Source organism: Mustelus asterias, chromosome 19 (genome assembly GCF_964213995.1).
Source record: "Mustelus asterias chromosome 19, sMusAst1.hap1.1, whole genome shotgun sequence".
NCBI lineage: Eukaryota > Metazoa > Chordata > Chondrichthyes > Carcharhiniformes > Triakidae > Mustelus > Mustelus asterias.
In genome coordinates this window covers 12155688-12171611 of record NC_135819.1, presented here as the reverse complement: position 1 = coordinate 12171611, position 15924 = coordinate 12155688, and the positions used below count along the sequence as shown (strand labels likewise).

At 48.0% G+C, this 15924-nt stretch overlaps 2 protein-coding genes across 5 annotated transcripts in view; one reads left to right on the top strand and one right to left on the bottom strand.

Annotated features, from left to right (window-relative positions):
* The window catches only part of LOC144507778 (protein GPR108-like), a 45326-nt gene extending 34704 nt beyond the window's left edge, over positions 1 to 10622 (top strand). For 3 of the 4 annotated variants that reach the window (XM_078235061.1, XM_078235062.1, XM_078235060.1), the window contains exons 17-18: positions 3064 to 3185; positions 7449 to 10622. In XM_078235061.1, the coding sequence (XP_078091187.1) occupies positions 3064 to 3185; positions 7449 to 7536 (210 nt within the window). In that variant the 3' untranslated portion in view covers positions 7537 to 10622. The remainder of the gene's footprint in view (positions 1 to 3063; positions 3186 to 7448) is intronic. The other variant, XR_013500141.1, reaches the window with a different exon arrangement.
* LOC144507795 (retinol dehydrogenase 8-like) overlaps positions 1 to 15924 on the bottom strand; it is a 34957-nt gene that overhangs the window by 1715 nt on the left and 17318 nt on the right. The window lies entirely within an intron of this gene.

Sequence of the window (15924 nt, the reverse complement as noted above, 5' to 3'; positions counted from 1 at the left end):
CACTGCAATGGAGTTACTGTGAAAATCCCCTCGTTGCCACATTCTGGCACCTGTTTTGGCCACACTGAGGGAGAATTTAGCATGGCCAATTCACCTAACCTGCACATCTTTTGGACTGTGGGAGGAAACCCACCTAGACAAAAGGAGAATGTGCAAAATCCGCACAGTGACCCAAGCCAGGAATCGAACCTGGGCCCTTGGCGCTGAGGCAGCAGTGCTAACCACTGTGCTATCATGCCCATTAGTGGGTAAATGTGTAGGGATATGGGGGTAGAGCCTGGGTGGGATTGTGGCCGGTGCAGACTCGATGGGCCGAATGGCCTCTTTCTGTACTGTAGGGTTTCTATGATTTCTATGCCAACATTATCAAAGGGCAGCTTATTTCCCAAAACCTGTGGAAATTGGGACTTTGGGTTTGAGTTGTTCAACTGTCGTAAGCAAGGTTAATGGAATATTGGAGCAGCGCAGTGGTTAGCACTGCTGCCTCACAGCACCAGGGACTCAGTTCAGTTCTGGCTTCGGGTCACTTGTCTGTGTGGAGTCTGCACATTCTCCCCGTGTCTGCGTGGGTTTCCTCCGGGTGCTCCGGTTTCCTCCCACAGTCCAAAGATGTGCGGGTTAGGTTGATTGGCCATGCTAAATTAACGCTAGTGTCAGGGGGATTAGCAGGGTAAATATGAGAGGTTACAAGAATAGGTGGGATTGTGGTCGGCGCAGATTGGATGGGCTGAATGGCCTCCTTCTGCACTAGGGATTCTATGAATATAGATTTGCCCATTTATAAGGCCGAGAGCGGTTGTGTTGGCATGGTGGTATAATCAGAAGCTTAAAACAACTTCAAAAAAATTAAGTGTAACCTTTTAGTGACCTCATAGTAATTTCCTTATTGAGCGTGTTTGCTCATTAAAGAGTCATAATTTTTACTCTTCCGATTATCAATTTGTCACAGAATACTACAGTGCAGAAGAGGCCATTCGGCCCATCGAGTCTGCACTGATGCATGAAAGGCCCTGACCTGCCCACCTAATCCCACTTGCCAGCACTTGGCCCATAGCCCTGAATGTTATGATGTGCCAAGAACTCATCCAAGGTACTTTTTAAAAGGATGTGAGGCATCCCACCTCCACCACCCTCCCAGGTGAAGAAACCTCAATCATCATTGGGATTTGTTCTTTGTTTTGTTAGCACTGTTGCCTCACAGCGCCAGGGACCCGGATTCGATTCCCAGCTTGGGTCACTGTCTGTGTGGAGTTTGCACGTTCTCCCCGTCTCTGCGTGGGTTCCCTCCGGGTGCTCTGGTTTCCTCCCACAGTCCAAAATGTACGGGTTACGTCGATTGGCCATGTTAAGTTGACTCTGGTATCAGAGGATTAGCAGGGTAAATATGTGGGGTTGCGGGAATAGGGCCTGGGTGGGATTGGGGCCGGTGCAGACTCGATGGGCCGAACGGCCTCCTTCTGCACTGTAGGGATTCTATGATGATTCTATGAAACAAGAAAACCTCCTAAGTGCACCCTCATTAAAAGATGCTTAAGGAGAACATGCCTTTTGACTTAGCAACGCATCTTGAAAGGAATGGGTGAAACAAGTGATTAGAAAAAGCAGAGGTTAGAAGGGTATAAAGGATTTTTAAAAAACTTCATTTGAGGGACATGGGCGTCGCTGGCTGGCCAGCGTTTACTGCCCATTCCTCGTTGCCCGAGGGTAGTTGAGAGTCAACCACATTGCTGTGGCCCTGGAGCCACATGTAGGCCAGACCGGGTAAGGACGGCAGATTTGTTTCCCTAAAGGACATTAGTGAACCAGGTGGGTTTTTCCAACAATCGACGATGGTTTCGCGGTCATCAGTAGATTTTTAATTCCACTTTTTAAAAAATTGAATTCAAATTCCACCATCTGCCGTGGTGGGATTCGAACCCGGGTCTGCAGAACATTAGCTGAGTTTCTGGATTCCTAGTCCATCGATAATACCACTAGGCCGTCGCCTCCCCACAGTGCCTAAGAGAAGGAGGAGGCAGCAAGTGGAGGTTCAATGAGGAAATATCAAAAGTGGGATCTAGGTGACCGCAGGAATGACTGCCAGAGTTGATGCAAAAAAGGATGTTTGAAAGGCTGCAATCAGAGGGCTGGAGGAGGCTATATGGAGATGGGTTGGGGGGGGGGGGGGGGGAAAGAGAGGCTGTATAGAGATGGGTCCTTGAGGGGGAGGAGTGGGGGGGATGCTGCTGCACAGAGATGGGTCCAGGGGTGGCTGTAGGTCGATTTTAAAGTCAAGATTAAGGGTAGACCTTTTTTATGTTAAATGATGAGTATCCCGTGGCAAGACAATACCAGAAATACATTTAAATCCAATACCAGAAGAAACTTCACATACAAGAGATGAAAAACTTTGGTTTAATCTGTCACTTCGGGTCGTAAAGATGGGGACTGCTGAGATTGAAAGCCATGCTTTTTGAGATGGATGTTCGATCCAGGTTCCTGATTTATATTATATACACATTACATATTTATTGAACAGCCTTGAATACTGAGCCAGTCGATCAGGCAGCCTAATAGAACGTAATTCATCTTCCTTGCATTCAAAGAATTCCCTAAAATATTTTCAGTGAAAAGTTAGGATAGTTTAATTTGCACAGATTTATCGCAAAAAAACATTTTCAATTTGGGTTTTTCATCTACAGAAAGCAATGGTGAGTAGTTGGTTTCTTGGTCAATGGATTATTCTTTTTAAATACTTACAACATTTTATAACCTCCCTGCCTGTGGTATTCTAATTTTTAAGAAAAAATTAACCTCATATTAAGAGCCGCCTTGAGCAGTGGGAATCATTAAGCTTTTACTTTGATTTGAGAGTTGGAGTTTATTGAACCCGTCTCGGAGGTGACAGAAGCTCGAATCAGCTCTCTGGAACACGGGCTTGACATTCCTCTGTGCCGACCTGCCCCATTTCAGGCAAACCGTGCTGGTAAAACGGCCAGAAATCCTAATCCCTGACCTCTTTGTTATTCTGCACCCCGTAATTTATAATGTGTTTTTTTTTCCCTCTTTTTTTTATCAACTTAGTTTCTAGTGGAGGTGTCGACATTGGTGTTCTTTGTGCTGACTGGGTACAAGTTCCGGCCAGCCTCCAACAACCCCTACCTACAGCTCCCACAGGATGAGGAGGATGTCACGATGGATGAGGTGTAAGTATCTGGATCTCCTTGCGCAGTAGAAATGAGTGAGAAATCATTGCCTGCATCAGTCACAAGAGTTGGACATTTCATTGGGGTGGGCGAGACTTGACATGGATTTTTACACTGTGAATGTTACAGGAACCGTACTGACAATTCTTCATCATAGAATCCCTACAATGCGCAGGCCATTCAACCCATCAAGTCTGCACCAACCACAACCCCACCCAGGCCCTGTCCCCAAACATTTACCCTGCTAATCCCCCAGATGCATAGGGGCAATTTAGCATGACCAATCCACCTAACCTCTTTCAGATTTGAGCATCCGCAGTATTTTGCTTTTATCATGGGCTTTAACCCAACCTGCATGTCATTGGACTGTGGGAGGAAACTGCAGCACCCGGAGGAAAAGTTAGAATTTATTTATTAGCTTACATTAACACTGCAATGAAGCTACTGTGAAATTCCCCTGGCCGCCACAGTCCAGCGCCTATTCTGGTCAATGCACCCTAACCAGCACGTCTTTTGGATTGTGGGAGGGAACCAGAGCACCCAGAGGAAACCCACGCAGACACAGGGAGAACGTGCAGACTCTGCACAGACAGCGACCCAAGCCGGGAATCGAACCTGGGTCCCTGGCGCTGTGCGGCAGCAGTGCTAACCACTGTGCCACCGTGCTGTCCCACGAAACCCCACGCAGACCCGGGAAGAACGTGCAAACTCCGCACAGACAATGACCTGAGGCTGGAATTGAACCAGAGTCCCTGGTGCTGTGAAGCAGGTTAGGTGGATTGGTCACGCTAAATTGCCCCTTAGCGTCCAGGGGAATGGCAGGGTAAATGTTTGGGGTTATGGGGATAGGGCCTGGATGGGATCGTGGTTGGTGCATACTTGATGGGCTGAATGGCCTGCTCCTGCATTGTAAGGATTCTATGATGATTTACATTACGGTTCCTGTAACTCGCATATTTCCAATAATCCTTGGTGAATACCGTATTCTCATCTCTGCACTCCAGCACGTCCCACATTTTAACATCCCCTTTTGGGTAAACTATGAATCCTGACTCAGGGATCTGGAACGGCGCTGCCAGAAGCAGATTCAACATAGCCTTCCGCAGGGAATCCGATAGGTTCGGCTGCGGGGAAGAAGCAGAGGGAGTCGGACTGAGAATGGATACTTGCATTTCTTACCTATGGATTTGGGTATATATATTTTAGGTTTTATAGATAGGTTCCTGATCAATAAGGGGATCAAGGGTTATGCGGAGAATGCAGGAGAATCATGTGTCACAAGTAGACTGAGAATCATATCAGCCATGCTCGAACGGCGGAGCGATTCGATGGGCCGAATGGCCTAATTTTGCTCCTTCATCTTACGGTCTTGTATTTGATTCTTAAATAGTGCCCAGGATGTCAAGTTGTTGCAGATGTGGAAATTAATGAGTAGTAATCGATTACATGGGATACATAGATCTGTTTTTCATTAATCTTATTTTTGTTCTTTGCTTGTGGGTGGATTTTAATATTCGACCATAAGACATAGGAGCAAATTAGGCCACTCGGCCCATCGAGTCTGCTCCGCCATTCAATCATGGCTGATATTTTTCTCATCCCCATTCTCCTGCCTTTTCCCCACAACCCCTGATCCCCTTATTAATTAAGAATCTATCTATCTCTGTCTTAAAGACACTCAATGACCCGGCCCCCACAGCCTTCTGTGGCAAAGAGTTCCACAGATTCACCACTTCTCTGGCTGAAGAAATTCCTCCTCATCTCTGTTTTAAAGAATCGTCCCTTTAGCCTGAGGTTGTGCCCTCTGGTTCTAGTTTTTTCTACTCGTGGAAACATCCTCTCCACGTCCACTATATCCAGGCCTCGCAGTGTCCTGTAAGTTTCAATAAGATCCCCCCCTCATTCTTCTAAACTCCAACGAGTACAGACCAAGAGTCCTCAACCGTTCCTCATACGACAAGCTCTTCATTCCAGGGATCATTCTTGTGACCCTCCTCTGGACCCTTTCCATGGCCAGTTCATCCTTCCTTAGATACGGGGCCCAAAACTGCTCGCATTACTCCAAATGAGGTCTAATGTATTGTTTTGCAAGGTGCTGTGACTTAATTTGTATTCTCAAAAAAAGTGCACACTTGACAATTGGAGGCGATGGCATAGCGGTATTATCGCTAGACTATTAATCCAGAAACTCAGCTCATGTTCTGGGGACCCAGGTTCGAATCCCGCCACAGCAGATGGTGGGATATGAATTCAATAAAAATAAAGTATCTGGAATTAAGAATCTACTGATGACCATGAATCGATTGTTGGAAAAACCCATTTGATTCACTAAGGGAAGGAAATCTGCCATCCTTACCCGGTCTGCCCTACAGGGAGGTGATGGTCTAGTGGTATTATCGCTCGACTATTAATCTGGAAACTTAGTTAATGTTCTGGGGACCCGGGTTCGAATCCTGGCACAACAGATGGTGGAATTTGAATTCAATAAAAAATATCTGGAATTAAGAATTTACTGATGACCATGAAACCATTGTCGATTGTCGGAAAAACCCATCTGGTTCACTGATGTTGGCACACTGCTGCCTCTCAGCGCCAGGGACCCGGGTTTGATTCCGGACTTGGGTCACTGCCTGTGCGCGGAGTCTGCACGTTCTTCCCGTGACTGCGTGGGTTTCCTCCGGGTGCTCCGATTTCCTCCCACAGTCCGAAGATGTGCGGGTTAGGTTAAAGCCTCAGATTAAGGTAAAATACTGCAGGTGCTGGAATCTGAAACAGGGTTATGTTTGGTCATGGCAAATATGGGGAGAACATGCAAATTCCCCACACAGTGATCCGAGGCCGGAATTGAACCAGGGTCCCTGGCGCTGTGAGGCAGCAGTGCTAACCACTGCCACCCCGGTGTGCGAGTTGTATAAACCTTGTGTGTGTGAGAGGTGTTGTCTAAACCTTGTGTGTGTGGGGGGTGTGGTATAAACGCGTGCGTGTAAACCTTGGTGTGTGTGTGTGTAATGCTATTCCGGCAAGACAAGATACCAATAGGTGGTGGACACGCTGGCATCGTTTAAGACTTGCCTGGATAGTCACATGAGCAGTCTGGGAATGGAGGGATACAAACAAAGAACAATACGGCACAGGAACAGGCCCTTCGGCCCTCCAAGCCCGTGCCGCTCCCTGGTCCAAACTAGACCATTCTTTTGTATCCCTCTATTCCCACTCCGTTCATGTGGCTATCTAGATAAGTCTTAAACTTTCCCAGTGTGTCCGCCTCCACCACCTTGCCTGGCAGCGCATTCCAGGCCCCCACCACCCTCTGTAAAATACGTCCTTCTGATATCTGTGTTCAACCTCCAACCCCTCGTGAACGTCACCACCGACCTGGGGAAAAACTTCCCACCGTTCACCCTATCTATGCCTTTCATAATTTTATACACCTCTATTAAGTCTCCCCTCATCCGTCTTTCCAGGGAGAACAACCCCAGTTTACCCAATCTCTCCTCATAACTAAGCCCCTCCATACCAGGCAACATCCTGGTAAACCTCCTCTGTACTCTCTCCAAAGCCTCCACGTCCTTCTGGTAGTGTGGCGACCAGAACTGGACGCAGTATTCCAAATGCGGCCGAACCAACGTTCTATACATCTGCAATATCAGACCCCAACTTTTATACTCTATGCCCCGTCCTATAAAGGCAAGCATGCCATATGCCTTCTTCACCACCTTCTCCACCTGTGACGTCACCTTCAAGGATCTGTGGACTTGCACACCCAGGTCCCTCTGCGTATCTACACCCTTTATGGTTCTGCCATTTATCGTATAGCTCCTCCCTACATTAGTTCTACCAAAATGCATCACTTCGCATTCATCACGATTGAACTCCATCTGCCATTTCTTTGCCCAAATTTCGAGCCTATCTATATCCTTCTGTAGCCTCTGACAATGCTCCTCACTATCTGCAAGTCCTGCCAATTTTGTGTCGTCCGCAAACTTACTGATCACGCCAGTTACACCTTCTTCCAGATCGTTTATATAAATCACAAACAGCAGAGGTCCCAATACAGAGCCCTGCGGAACACCACTAGTCACAGGCCTCCAGCCGGGAAAAGACCCTTCCACTACCACCCTCTGTCTTCTGTGACCAACGAATGGCCCAGTTGGACCAATGAGCGGCACAGGCTTGGAGGGCTGAAGGGCCTGTTTCCTGTGCTGTACTGTCCTTTGTTCAATATGATGCAATCAACTCATCGATATTTATCTTTACCTTAAGAGTGACTGAGTCGGGTTTGCTGGCAAGTGTCACCAGAGTGAAGAAGAGTAACTACGAGAGAGAACAAATCCGCGATTCCTCGGTATGAAACTTGGCAATTTAAGACTGATGGTTACCAAGGAAAAGCGGTCTGCTTAGAATTCCACATGGACATTGGGAGAAGGAACTGGTGCGGGAATTCTAACTTGACGAAACGTGGTGGTAAAATGCTGTTGCAATTCCAGTTATATAACGGTTAAAGAGGGCAAATAAATGTGACTGATTGACTGTAAATATGTAAGACATATAAGATATATCTTTATATAACCCAGTACTTTGGAGTATCTCTTTCTGAATCTTTATGACCAAACTGGTGAAATTAGAAAACAGGGTTTTGCCTCTGTGATGTGACAGATAAACTTTAATTTATTATCTGAAGCGGTTTTCTTTTTAAATTTTGTAGCATCCACTCTCATGGTACTTTAGGTCATTCTGGCAAAAAAGATAGTGTTTTTTTTTTGTAAACCGCTGCCGGTCTCACTCTGTTGTATAGTCCTTTGACAGATGTGCGCCTTATACAGTGGTATAATATCCACTTAGCCTCTCCTGTAAGACCTGTATCTGTTTTGACAATCTGACCCCAGCAAACAAAGGCTGTAAACCTCTCTTGGCCAGTTCAAAATTTCCGTGGACTGCAACCTTTTGTTCTCCAGCTGTTGGTGAGATTCTTGTGTTTTGTTTTTTAAAAAAAAACTTTAAACTACACTGAAACACACCATCACCTCATGTGAACGCACTTAATTTGTGAAACCAAACTCCAGTAGTAGGGATATCCAAACTCAGGGCGGCACGGTGGCACTGCTGCCTCACAGCGCCAGGGACCTGGGTTCGATTCCCGGCTCGGGTCACTGTCTGCGTGAAGTCTGCACGTTCTCCCCGTGTCTGCGTGGGGTTTCCTCCGGGTGCTCCGGTTTCCTCCCACAGTCCAAAGGTGTGCGGGTTAGGTGGATTGGCCGTGCCCAATTGCCCCCTTAGTGTCAGGGGGACTGGCTAGGGTAAATGTGTGGGGTTATGGGGATAAGGCCTGGGGTGGGATTGTTGTCGGTGCAGGCCTGATGGGCCAAACGGCCTCCTGCACTGTAGGGATTCTATGACACGGATCATTTTGTTCCCTGTGGCGACCCTTTTTTATCTTTGTCGATTTTACCACAATTTGTCCCTTTCGTTTGGGAGTGATGGAATGGGAGAAAATGTCAGTGAGAAAAGTGTTAAGTCGCTTAAGGACAGCACGGAGGCACAGTGGTTAGCACTGCTGCCTCACAGCGCCAGGGACCTGGGTTCAATTCCTGGCTTGGGTCCCTGTCTACGTGGAGTCTGCACGTTCTTCCCATCTGTGTGGGTTTCCTCCGGGTGCTCCGGTTTCCTCCCACAGTGCGAAAGACGTGCTGGTTAGGAACGTTGGCCCTGCTAAATTCTCCCTTGGTGTATCCGAACAGGCGCCAGTGTGTGGTGACTCGGGGATTTCCCCATAAGTACATCTATACCATTCACCGCAACCGCTCTCTCTCTCTCTCTCTCTCTGGTAGTGAGTTGCATATTCTCCCCACTCTCTGGCTAAATGCAGTGGCACAAAGGTCAGCACTGCTGCCTCACAGCGCCAGGGACCCGGATTTGATTCCTGGCTTAGATCACAGTCTGTGCCGAATCTGCACGTGTCTGCGTGGGTTAACCCCGGATGCTCCAGTTTCTTCCCACAGTCCAAAAGACCTATTGGTTAAGGTGCATTGGCCGTGCTAAATTCTCCCTCGGTGTACCCGAACAGGCGCTGGAGTGTGGCGACTCGGGGATTTTCACAGTAACTTCATTGCAGTGTTAATGTAAGCTTACTTGTGATACTAATAAAGAAACTTAAGTCCAACTTCCCAATGCAGTTGATGTAAAGGGTGCAGAAATTAGTTTGGGTTTCAGAAGGAGAGAAGAGAGACTTTTTTCCCCCCCCTCGCCCTCTCTTTGGTTGCATATGGAATTCAGGCACATTTTCATTGGACACTGACTTCCTTCTGAAGCCTCGAATTGGTGGCCCTCGCGCAGCTTTATCCGGATTTGTCTGGAGCATTGTCTAAAAATGACCCATTTTCTAATGTATTTATTTTTTCAGTAACCTCAGTGCTGTATTGTGGAGAACTTCTGATTTGCATTTGCTGTTTTAGAGATGGTTTGAACCAGTGTGATGAAGAAATGATAACTTGTATAAAAATTGATGTTTATAAAAAATTGTATGTGGGTATAAATAGTTATATAATTTTCTTACAGCCCTGTGTCGGAGACATATTTAAAAACAAGCTTTTATGCTATTAAATCTGCATTCCCAGTGCTCAAATTATGGGATTCTTGAAGAATTGTTAAGATCAATTTTATTTTCCATTTTCCCTAGCTTTGCTTTTCTTTGTCTCTCTCTCTCTTGTCCCTGTCACTCTCTCTCTCTCTCTCCCCCTGTCTCTTTCCTGTGTGTGCCTCGCTCTCTCTCTCTCCCTCCCTCTGTTTCTCTCTCTCTCTGTCTCTCTCTCTCGCTCTGTGTCTCTCTCTCTCTGTCTGTCTCTGTCTCTCTCTCTGTCTGTCTCTCTCTCGCTGTGTCTGTCTCTCTCTCTCTCTCCTCTGTATGTGTGTGTGTGTGTGTGTGTCTCTCTCTCTCTCGTCTATACGTGTGTCTCTCCTCTGTATGTATGTGTGTCTCTCTCTCTCTCTGTCTCCTGTTGGGTAGCTGGCCCAACCGTGGGGTGGAGGCCATCACCATGGAGCCAGATCCTGATCTCTGTGCATCAACACGAGTGCCTTTTCCAGCAGTTTGTCACTTGTTGACGACGACAGTTGATCTGTGGCTGGCATTTTGTCACGCCTGTGTCTTATACCCATAAGGAGCTGTGATGTCCTTGTGATGCGTTACAGCCAACCCAGATGTGCAGAGACGAGACGAGCAATAATCATTGGCATAGGGTTCGACAGATTCTACCCATTGTACAGAACTTGTTTTAGAACGTCGAAATGAGTTTCAACTTCATTTGCCTTGGAGCTCAGAATTGTGAAACACCTGCTGTATTTATTTTCTCCTTTATAAATAAGTTTATGCTTTGGAATGGTTCACCGTTGCTGTAACCAGGTTTTATTTTTAACAAAAATAAATTCTAAGACACCGGATCTGTTGCTGAATCACTGGAGGTTTAAATAAGTCTGGAGTGAGGAAATGGCTTTGAAGCTATCTCGAGATCCACAGCGATATCCACTGCAGGGAGCCCTTGATCCAAAAATCTATGGTACAGCGATCGAACTGACCTGCAAGTGGTCCCTATTTGCCCTGTCAATAATCCTTTGTAATTTTGGACACCTCAGCTGAACCTCTTCCATTCCACCGTGAAAACAGCCATCCTAACCCTGAAGTCAGTAGTGCCCTTTGGTTGACTTAAAGTTTGTTTATTAGTCACAAGTAAGGCTTACATTAACTCTGCAATCAAGTTACTGTGAAATTCCCCGCGTCGCCACAGTCCGGCGCCTGTTCGGCTCAATGCACCTGAACCACCACGTCTTTCGGACTGTGGGAGGAAACCGGAGGAAACCCACGCAGACACGGCAGGGGTGGGGGGGAGAACGTGCAGACTCCATACAGACAGTGACCCAAGCTGGGAATCGAACCCACTGCTGCCCATATGCGGCTGAGATCAGTAACAGACCGGGAATCGTGTTCTTGGCTCTTGTTCAGTACCTGTTCTGAACCCCTCCCTGTGGCGACTCCTTGAGGATGCTCCTTAAATCCCACCCCTTTCGAATCATAGCACCCCGACTGTGCAGAAGGAGGCCATTTGGCCCATCAAGCCTGCACCAACAACAATCCCACCCAGGCCCTATCCCCGTAACCCCATGCATTTACCCTGATAATCCCCTTGACACTAAGGGGGCAGTTTAGCATAGCCAATCCACTTCACCCGCACAGCAATGGACAGTGGGAGGAAACCGGAGGAAACCCACAGGGACACGCTCCGCACAGCCTGTAGCTTAGTAACCAGATGTCATTACAGGAACAGATAAGGCACCAACAATGGAACCGCCCCTCAGTCAATGAATCATTGTCTTTTGGCTAAACTTGCTCTAATTAGAGCCACTCATTACTACAGAAGCTACAAAACTTTGTACCAATCGATGGCTCACCCTGCACCTGCAGTTCTGCCCAAGGACCCACAACTGAAATGTTGACTTAGAATCATAGAATCTTACAGTGCAGAAGGAGGCCATTTGGCCCATCGAGACTGCATTGACTACAATCCCACCCCTGCCCTATCCCCATAACCCCATGCATTTACCCTGATAATCCCCTTGACACTAAGGGGGCAGTTTAGCATAGCCAGTCCACCTCTCAGCAATGGACTGTAGGAGGAAACCCATGCAGACAAGGGGGAGAATGTGCAGACTCCACACGGAGAGTAACCCGAGGCCGCAATCGAACCTGGGTCCCTGGTCCTGTGAGGCAGCAGCGCTAAGCCACTGTGACCAAAGTCTTTCCCTGATGTCGCCTACCTTAGCTTAGTCTCTGCACTCTGGCGACACTCCATGGGGCATTGCACTAGGCTATATCAATGCAGATTGTTGTGTGACTTGGCGAGCAGCCACTTAGACTTGCTGAGACAATAAGGCAGTGATGGGCAACCTGGGTTAGTGAGTGGGCTGCATGAGTGGCCCCCCCCCTTCATTGCAGTGAGCTGCAAGATTGTTCACTAACCGTGACCCCATGAATAAGGCTCAATACATTTCATACACACCGAATATTTCATAACGGGTTAAAGAAAATGCTTAATCATTTATACATTGATAGAACAGTCAACCTTAAATTGTAGAGTCAAAATAAATATTGACACTGGACACAGCACTGCTCTCTCGGTCAGTGTTGTGAGCAATCAGTATGCATCTCACTTCACTCCCCTTTGCTTTCTGTGCAAATCGCTTCAGCCGTGCCAGTAGGAGAAAAACTATGGGGACAGAAATCCTCGGAAGTTTGAAGTTCAAAAGTTTATTATTGTCACAAGTAGGCTTACATTAACACTGCGATGAAGTTACTGTGAAAATCCCCCTAGCCACCACACTCCGGCACCTGTTCGGGTTACACTGAGGGAGAATTTAGCATAGCCAATGCACCCTAACCAGCACGTCTTTCAGACTGTAGGAGGAAACCGGAGCACCCGGTGGAAACCCACGCAGACACGGGGGAGAACGTGCAGACTCCCCACACAGGCAATGAGCCAAGCTGGGAATCGAATCCAGGTCCCTGGAGCTGTGAGGCTAACCGCTGTGCCCGTGCTGCTAACAAGTGTTAGCAAGTAATTATGCTAACCACTGTGTTGCCCGCAGTGTGGGGTAACAGGGAGGAGTGGGCCTGGGTGGGATGTTCTTTTAGAGAGTCGGTGTAGACTCGATGGGCTAAATGGCCTCTTTCTGCACTGCAGGGATCCTGTGAGACACCCTGCGCGTGGGAAACGGCCAGCAAAATACCTCATAGGCTGCACTCTGAACACAGATGGGCCACAGATTGCCCACCGCTGCTTGAAGGACTGTCTCCTACGATGATGTACTTTATTTTGGGAATCCCTTACTTCCCCTCAGGTGGTGGGGGGGGGGGGGGGGGGGGGGATGATGAGGCAATACCAAACAATCTCCTATCCCCTCGGTTTACTCAAGGCTTGGAGTTGAGTCTAAGTGAGTGTAATGCAGTACCTCCTAGCTTTCCTTCACTTCCAATGGGCATTCGCCTGCGCTCACTCTTAAACCGTACGTTCCAAAAGGAGCAACCCTCCCCGTCGACTTGTGTCTCGTGACTCCACGCTGTCCAATAGGTTTAAATAGTGGAAGAGAAAGGAGATCGCGTGAGCTTTCCACCAAAATTATTCCGCTGCAAGTTCCCTTCCTGTGGGTGGCACAGCGGTTAGCGCTGCTGCCTCACTGCGCCAGGGACTCCGGGTTCGATTCCTGGCTTGGGTCACTGTCTGTGTGGAGTCTGCACGTTCTCCCCGTGGCTGCGTGGGTTTCCTCCGGGTGCTCCAGGTTCCAAAGATGCGCGGGTTAGGTGGATTGGCCATGATAAGTTGCCCCTTGGTGTCAGGGGGATTAGCAGGATAGAGCCTGGGTGGGGTCGTTGTCGGTGCAGACTCGATGGGCCGAATGGCCTCATTCTGCACTGTAGGGATTCTATGATCTCTGTTCACCTCCACAAAGTCTCCTGACCCTATCATCACCTCCCCCCCCCCCCCCCCCCCCCCCCCCAACATTACGGCTATCTATGGAACATTGAAGTTAATCAGGTTTTATTTTTTAGCAGAAGGTCTCTCTTCTGGCTCTGTAATCTGAAGTCTTCAGAAGTTAGTAGACCAACCCGTGGGATCGTTTGGCCGTCACATTCCACAACGTGAAAGTGAAAATTAGGAGAGGCGATGGTCTAGTGGTATTATCGCTAGATTATTAATCCAGAAACTCAGCTAATGTTCTGGGAAGCTGGGTTCGAATCCCACCACAGCAGATGGTGGAATTTGAATTTGATACTAAAAAAATATCTGGAATTAAGAATCTACTGATGACCATGAAACCATTGTCGGAAAAACCCATCTGGTTCACTGATGTCCCTTTAGGGAAGGAAATCTGCTGTCCTTACCTGGTCTGGCCTACATGTGACTCCAGAGCCACAGCAATGCGGTTGACTTTTGATAAAAGCAAAATACTGCGGATGCTGGAATTTGAAACAAAAACAGAAAATGCTGGAAAATCTCAGCAGGCCTGACAGCATCTGTGGGGAGAGAATAGAGCCAACGTTTCGAGTCTGGATGACCCTTCGTCAGCGCAGGGTGTCTCTGAAGGTCATCCAGGCTCGACATTGGTTCTATTCTCTCCCCGCAGATGCTGTCAGATCTGCTGAGGTTTTCCAGCATTTTCTGTTGTGGTTGACTTTTGACTGCCCTCCAAGGGCAACTAGGTATGGATAATAAATGCTGCCCCAGCGAGCGGCGCCCATGTCCCCATGAATGAATAGAAAATGCACATTAAATAACTGGAGAAAAATGCTGGGAACACCCGGAGGTTAGAGATATGCAAGGCAAGTTTTTTTACGCAGAGGGTGGTGGGTGTCTGGAACTCGCTGCCAGGGGAGGTAGTGGAAGCAGATACGATAGTGACTTTTAGGGGTGTCTTGACAAATACGTGAATAGGATGGGAATAGAGGGATATGGTCCCCGGAAGGGTAGGGGGTTTTAGTTCAGTCGGGCAGCATAGTCAGGGAGGCCGAAGGGCCTGTTTCTGTGCTGTAATTTTCTTTGTGAAGCAGAGTCTGTGAGAGCAAGGAAAAGTCAACATTTCAGCTGTGGGTCCTTGGGCAGAACCGCAGGTGCAGGGTGAGCCATCTATTGGTACAAAGTTTTGTAGCTTCTGTTTTAATGAGTGGCTCTAATTAGAGCCGGTTTAGCCAAGAGACAATGATTCATTGACTGAGGGGCGGTTCCATTGTTGGCGCCTTATCTGCTTCTGTAATGACATCTGGTTACTAAGCTACAGACTGTGTGGAGCGTGAGAACATAATTGGCAGCTTTGTTCGCCCGCAAATCCGATTATTTTGTGGGATTTTCTAGACAGCTGAGGCTGCAGTAACACCCTGGCATTTCCGGGCCCTTCGGTCAGAGTGGGTTCACTTTGAGAGGAAGATGGGCACGAAGGTGTGGTACCCAGAGTTATCCAAGCACAGTTTCATCATCACCATTGGTGCCGGGGAGGTCAGGGTTCACTGTCTGCGAGAATCAGAGATTGGTTTCACCTCATTGAGTTCTCTGCTGCATACATTGCCATGAGGTTGAGACGAATTGTACTGATGCATTTCAAGGGAACTTGGATAAAGGCTCTCAGAGAAGTGGGTAGCAGAGTGTGCTGATAGATTTGAGATGAAGTGCTGTGGAAGGAAGCACGTGTGGGGCATAAACACCAGCATTGGTCAGTTGGGAGTTTAGGGGAGGCGATGGCTTAGTGGTATTATCGCTCGAATATTTATCCAGAAACTCAGCTAATGTTCTGGTGACCCGGGTTCGAATCTCGCCACGGACAGATGGTGGAATTAGAATTCAAAAAAACATTATTGGCTCGCTGGGCCGAATGGCCTCCTTCTGCACTGTCAGGATTCTATCCTTCTAGATCGGGTGGCACAGTGGTTAGCGCTGCTGCCTCACAGCACCAGGGATCCAGATTCGATTCCCAGCTTGTCTGAGTGGAGTTTGCACATTCTCCCCGTGTCTGCGTGGGTTTCCCCCGGGTGCTCCGGTTTCCTCCCACAGTCCAAAGATGTGCGGGTTATGTTGATTAGCCAAGCTAAATTGCCTCTTGGTGTCAGGGGGACTAGCTAGGGTAAATACGTGGGGTTATGGGGATAGGGGCTGGGTGGGATTGTGGTCGGTGCAGACTTGATGGGCCGAATGGCCTCCTT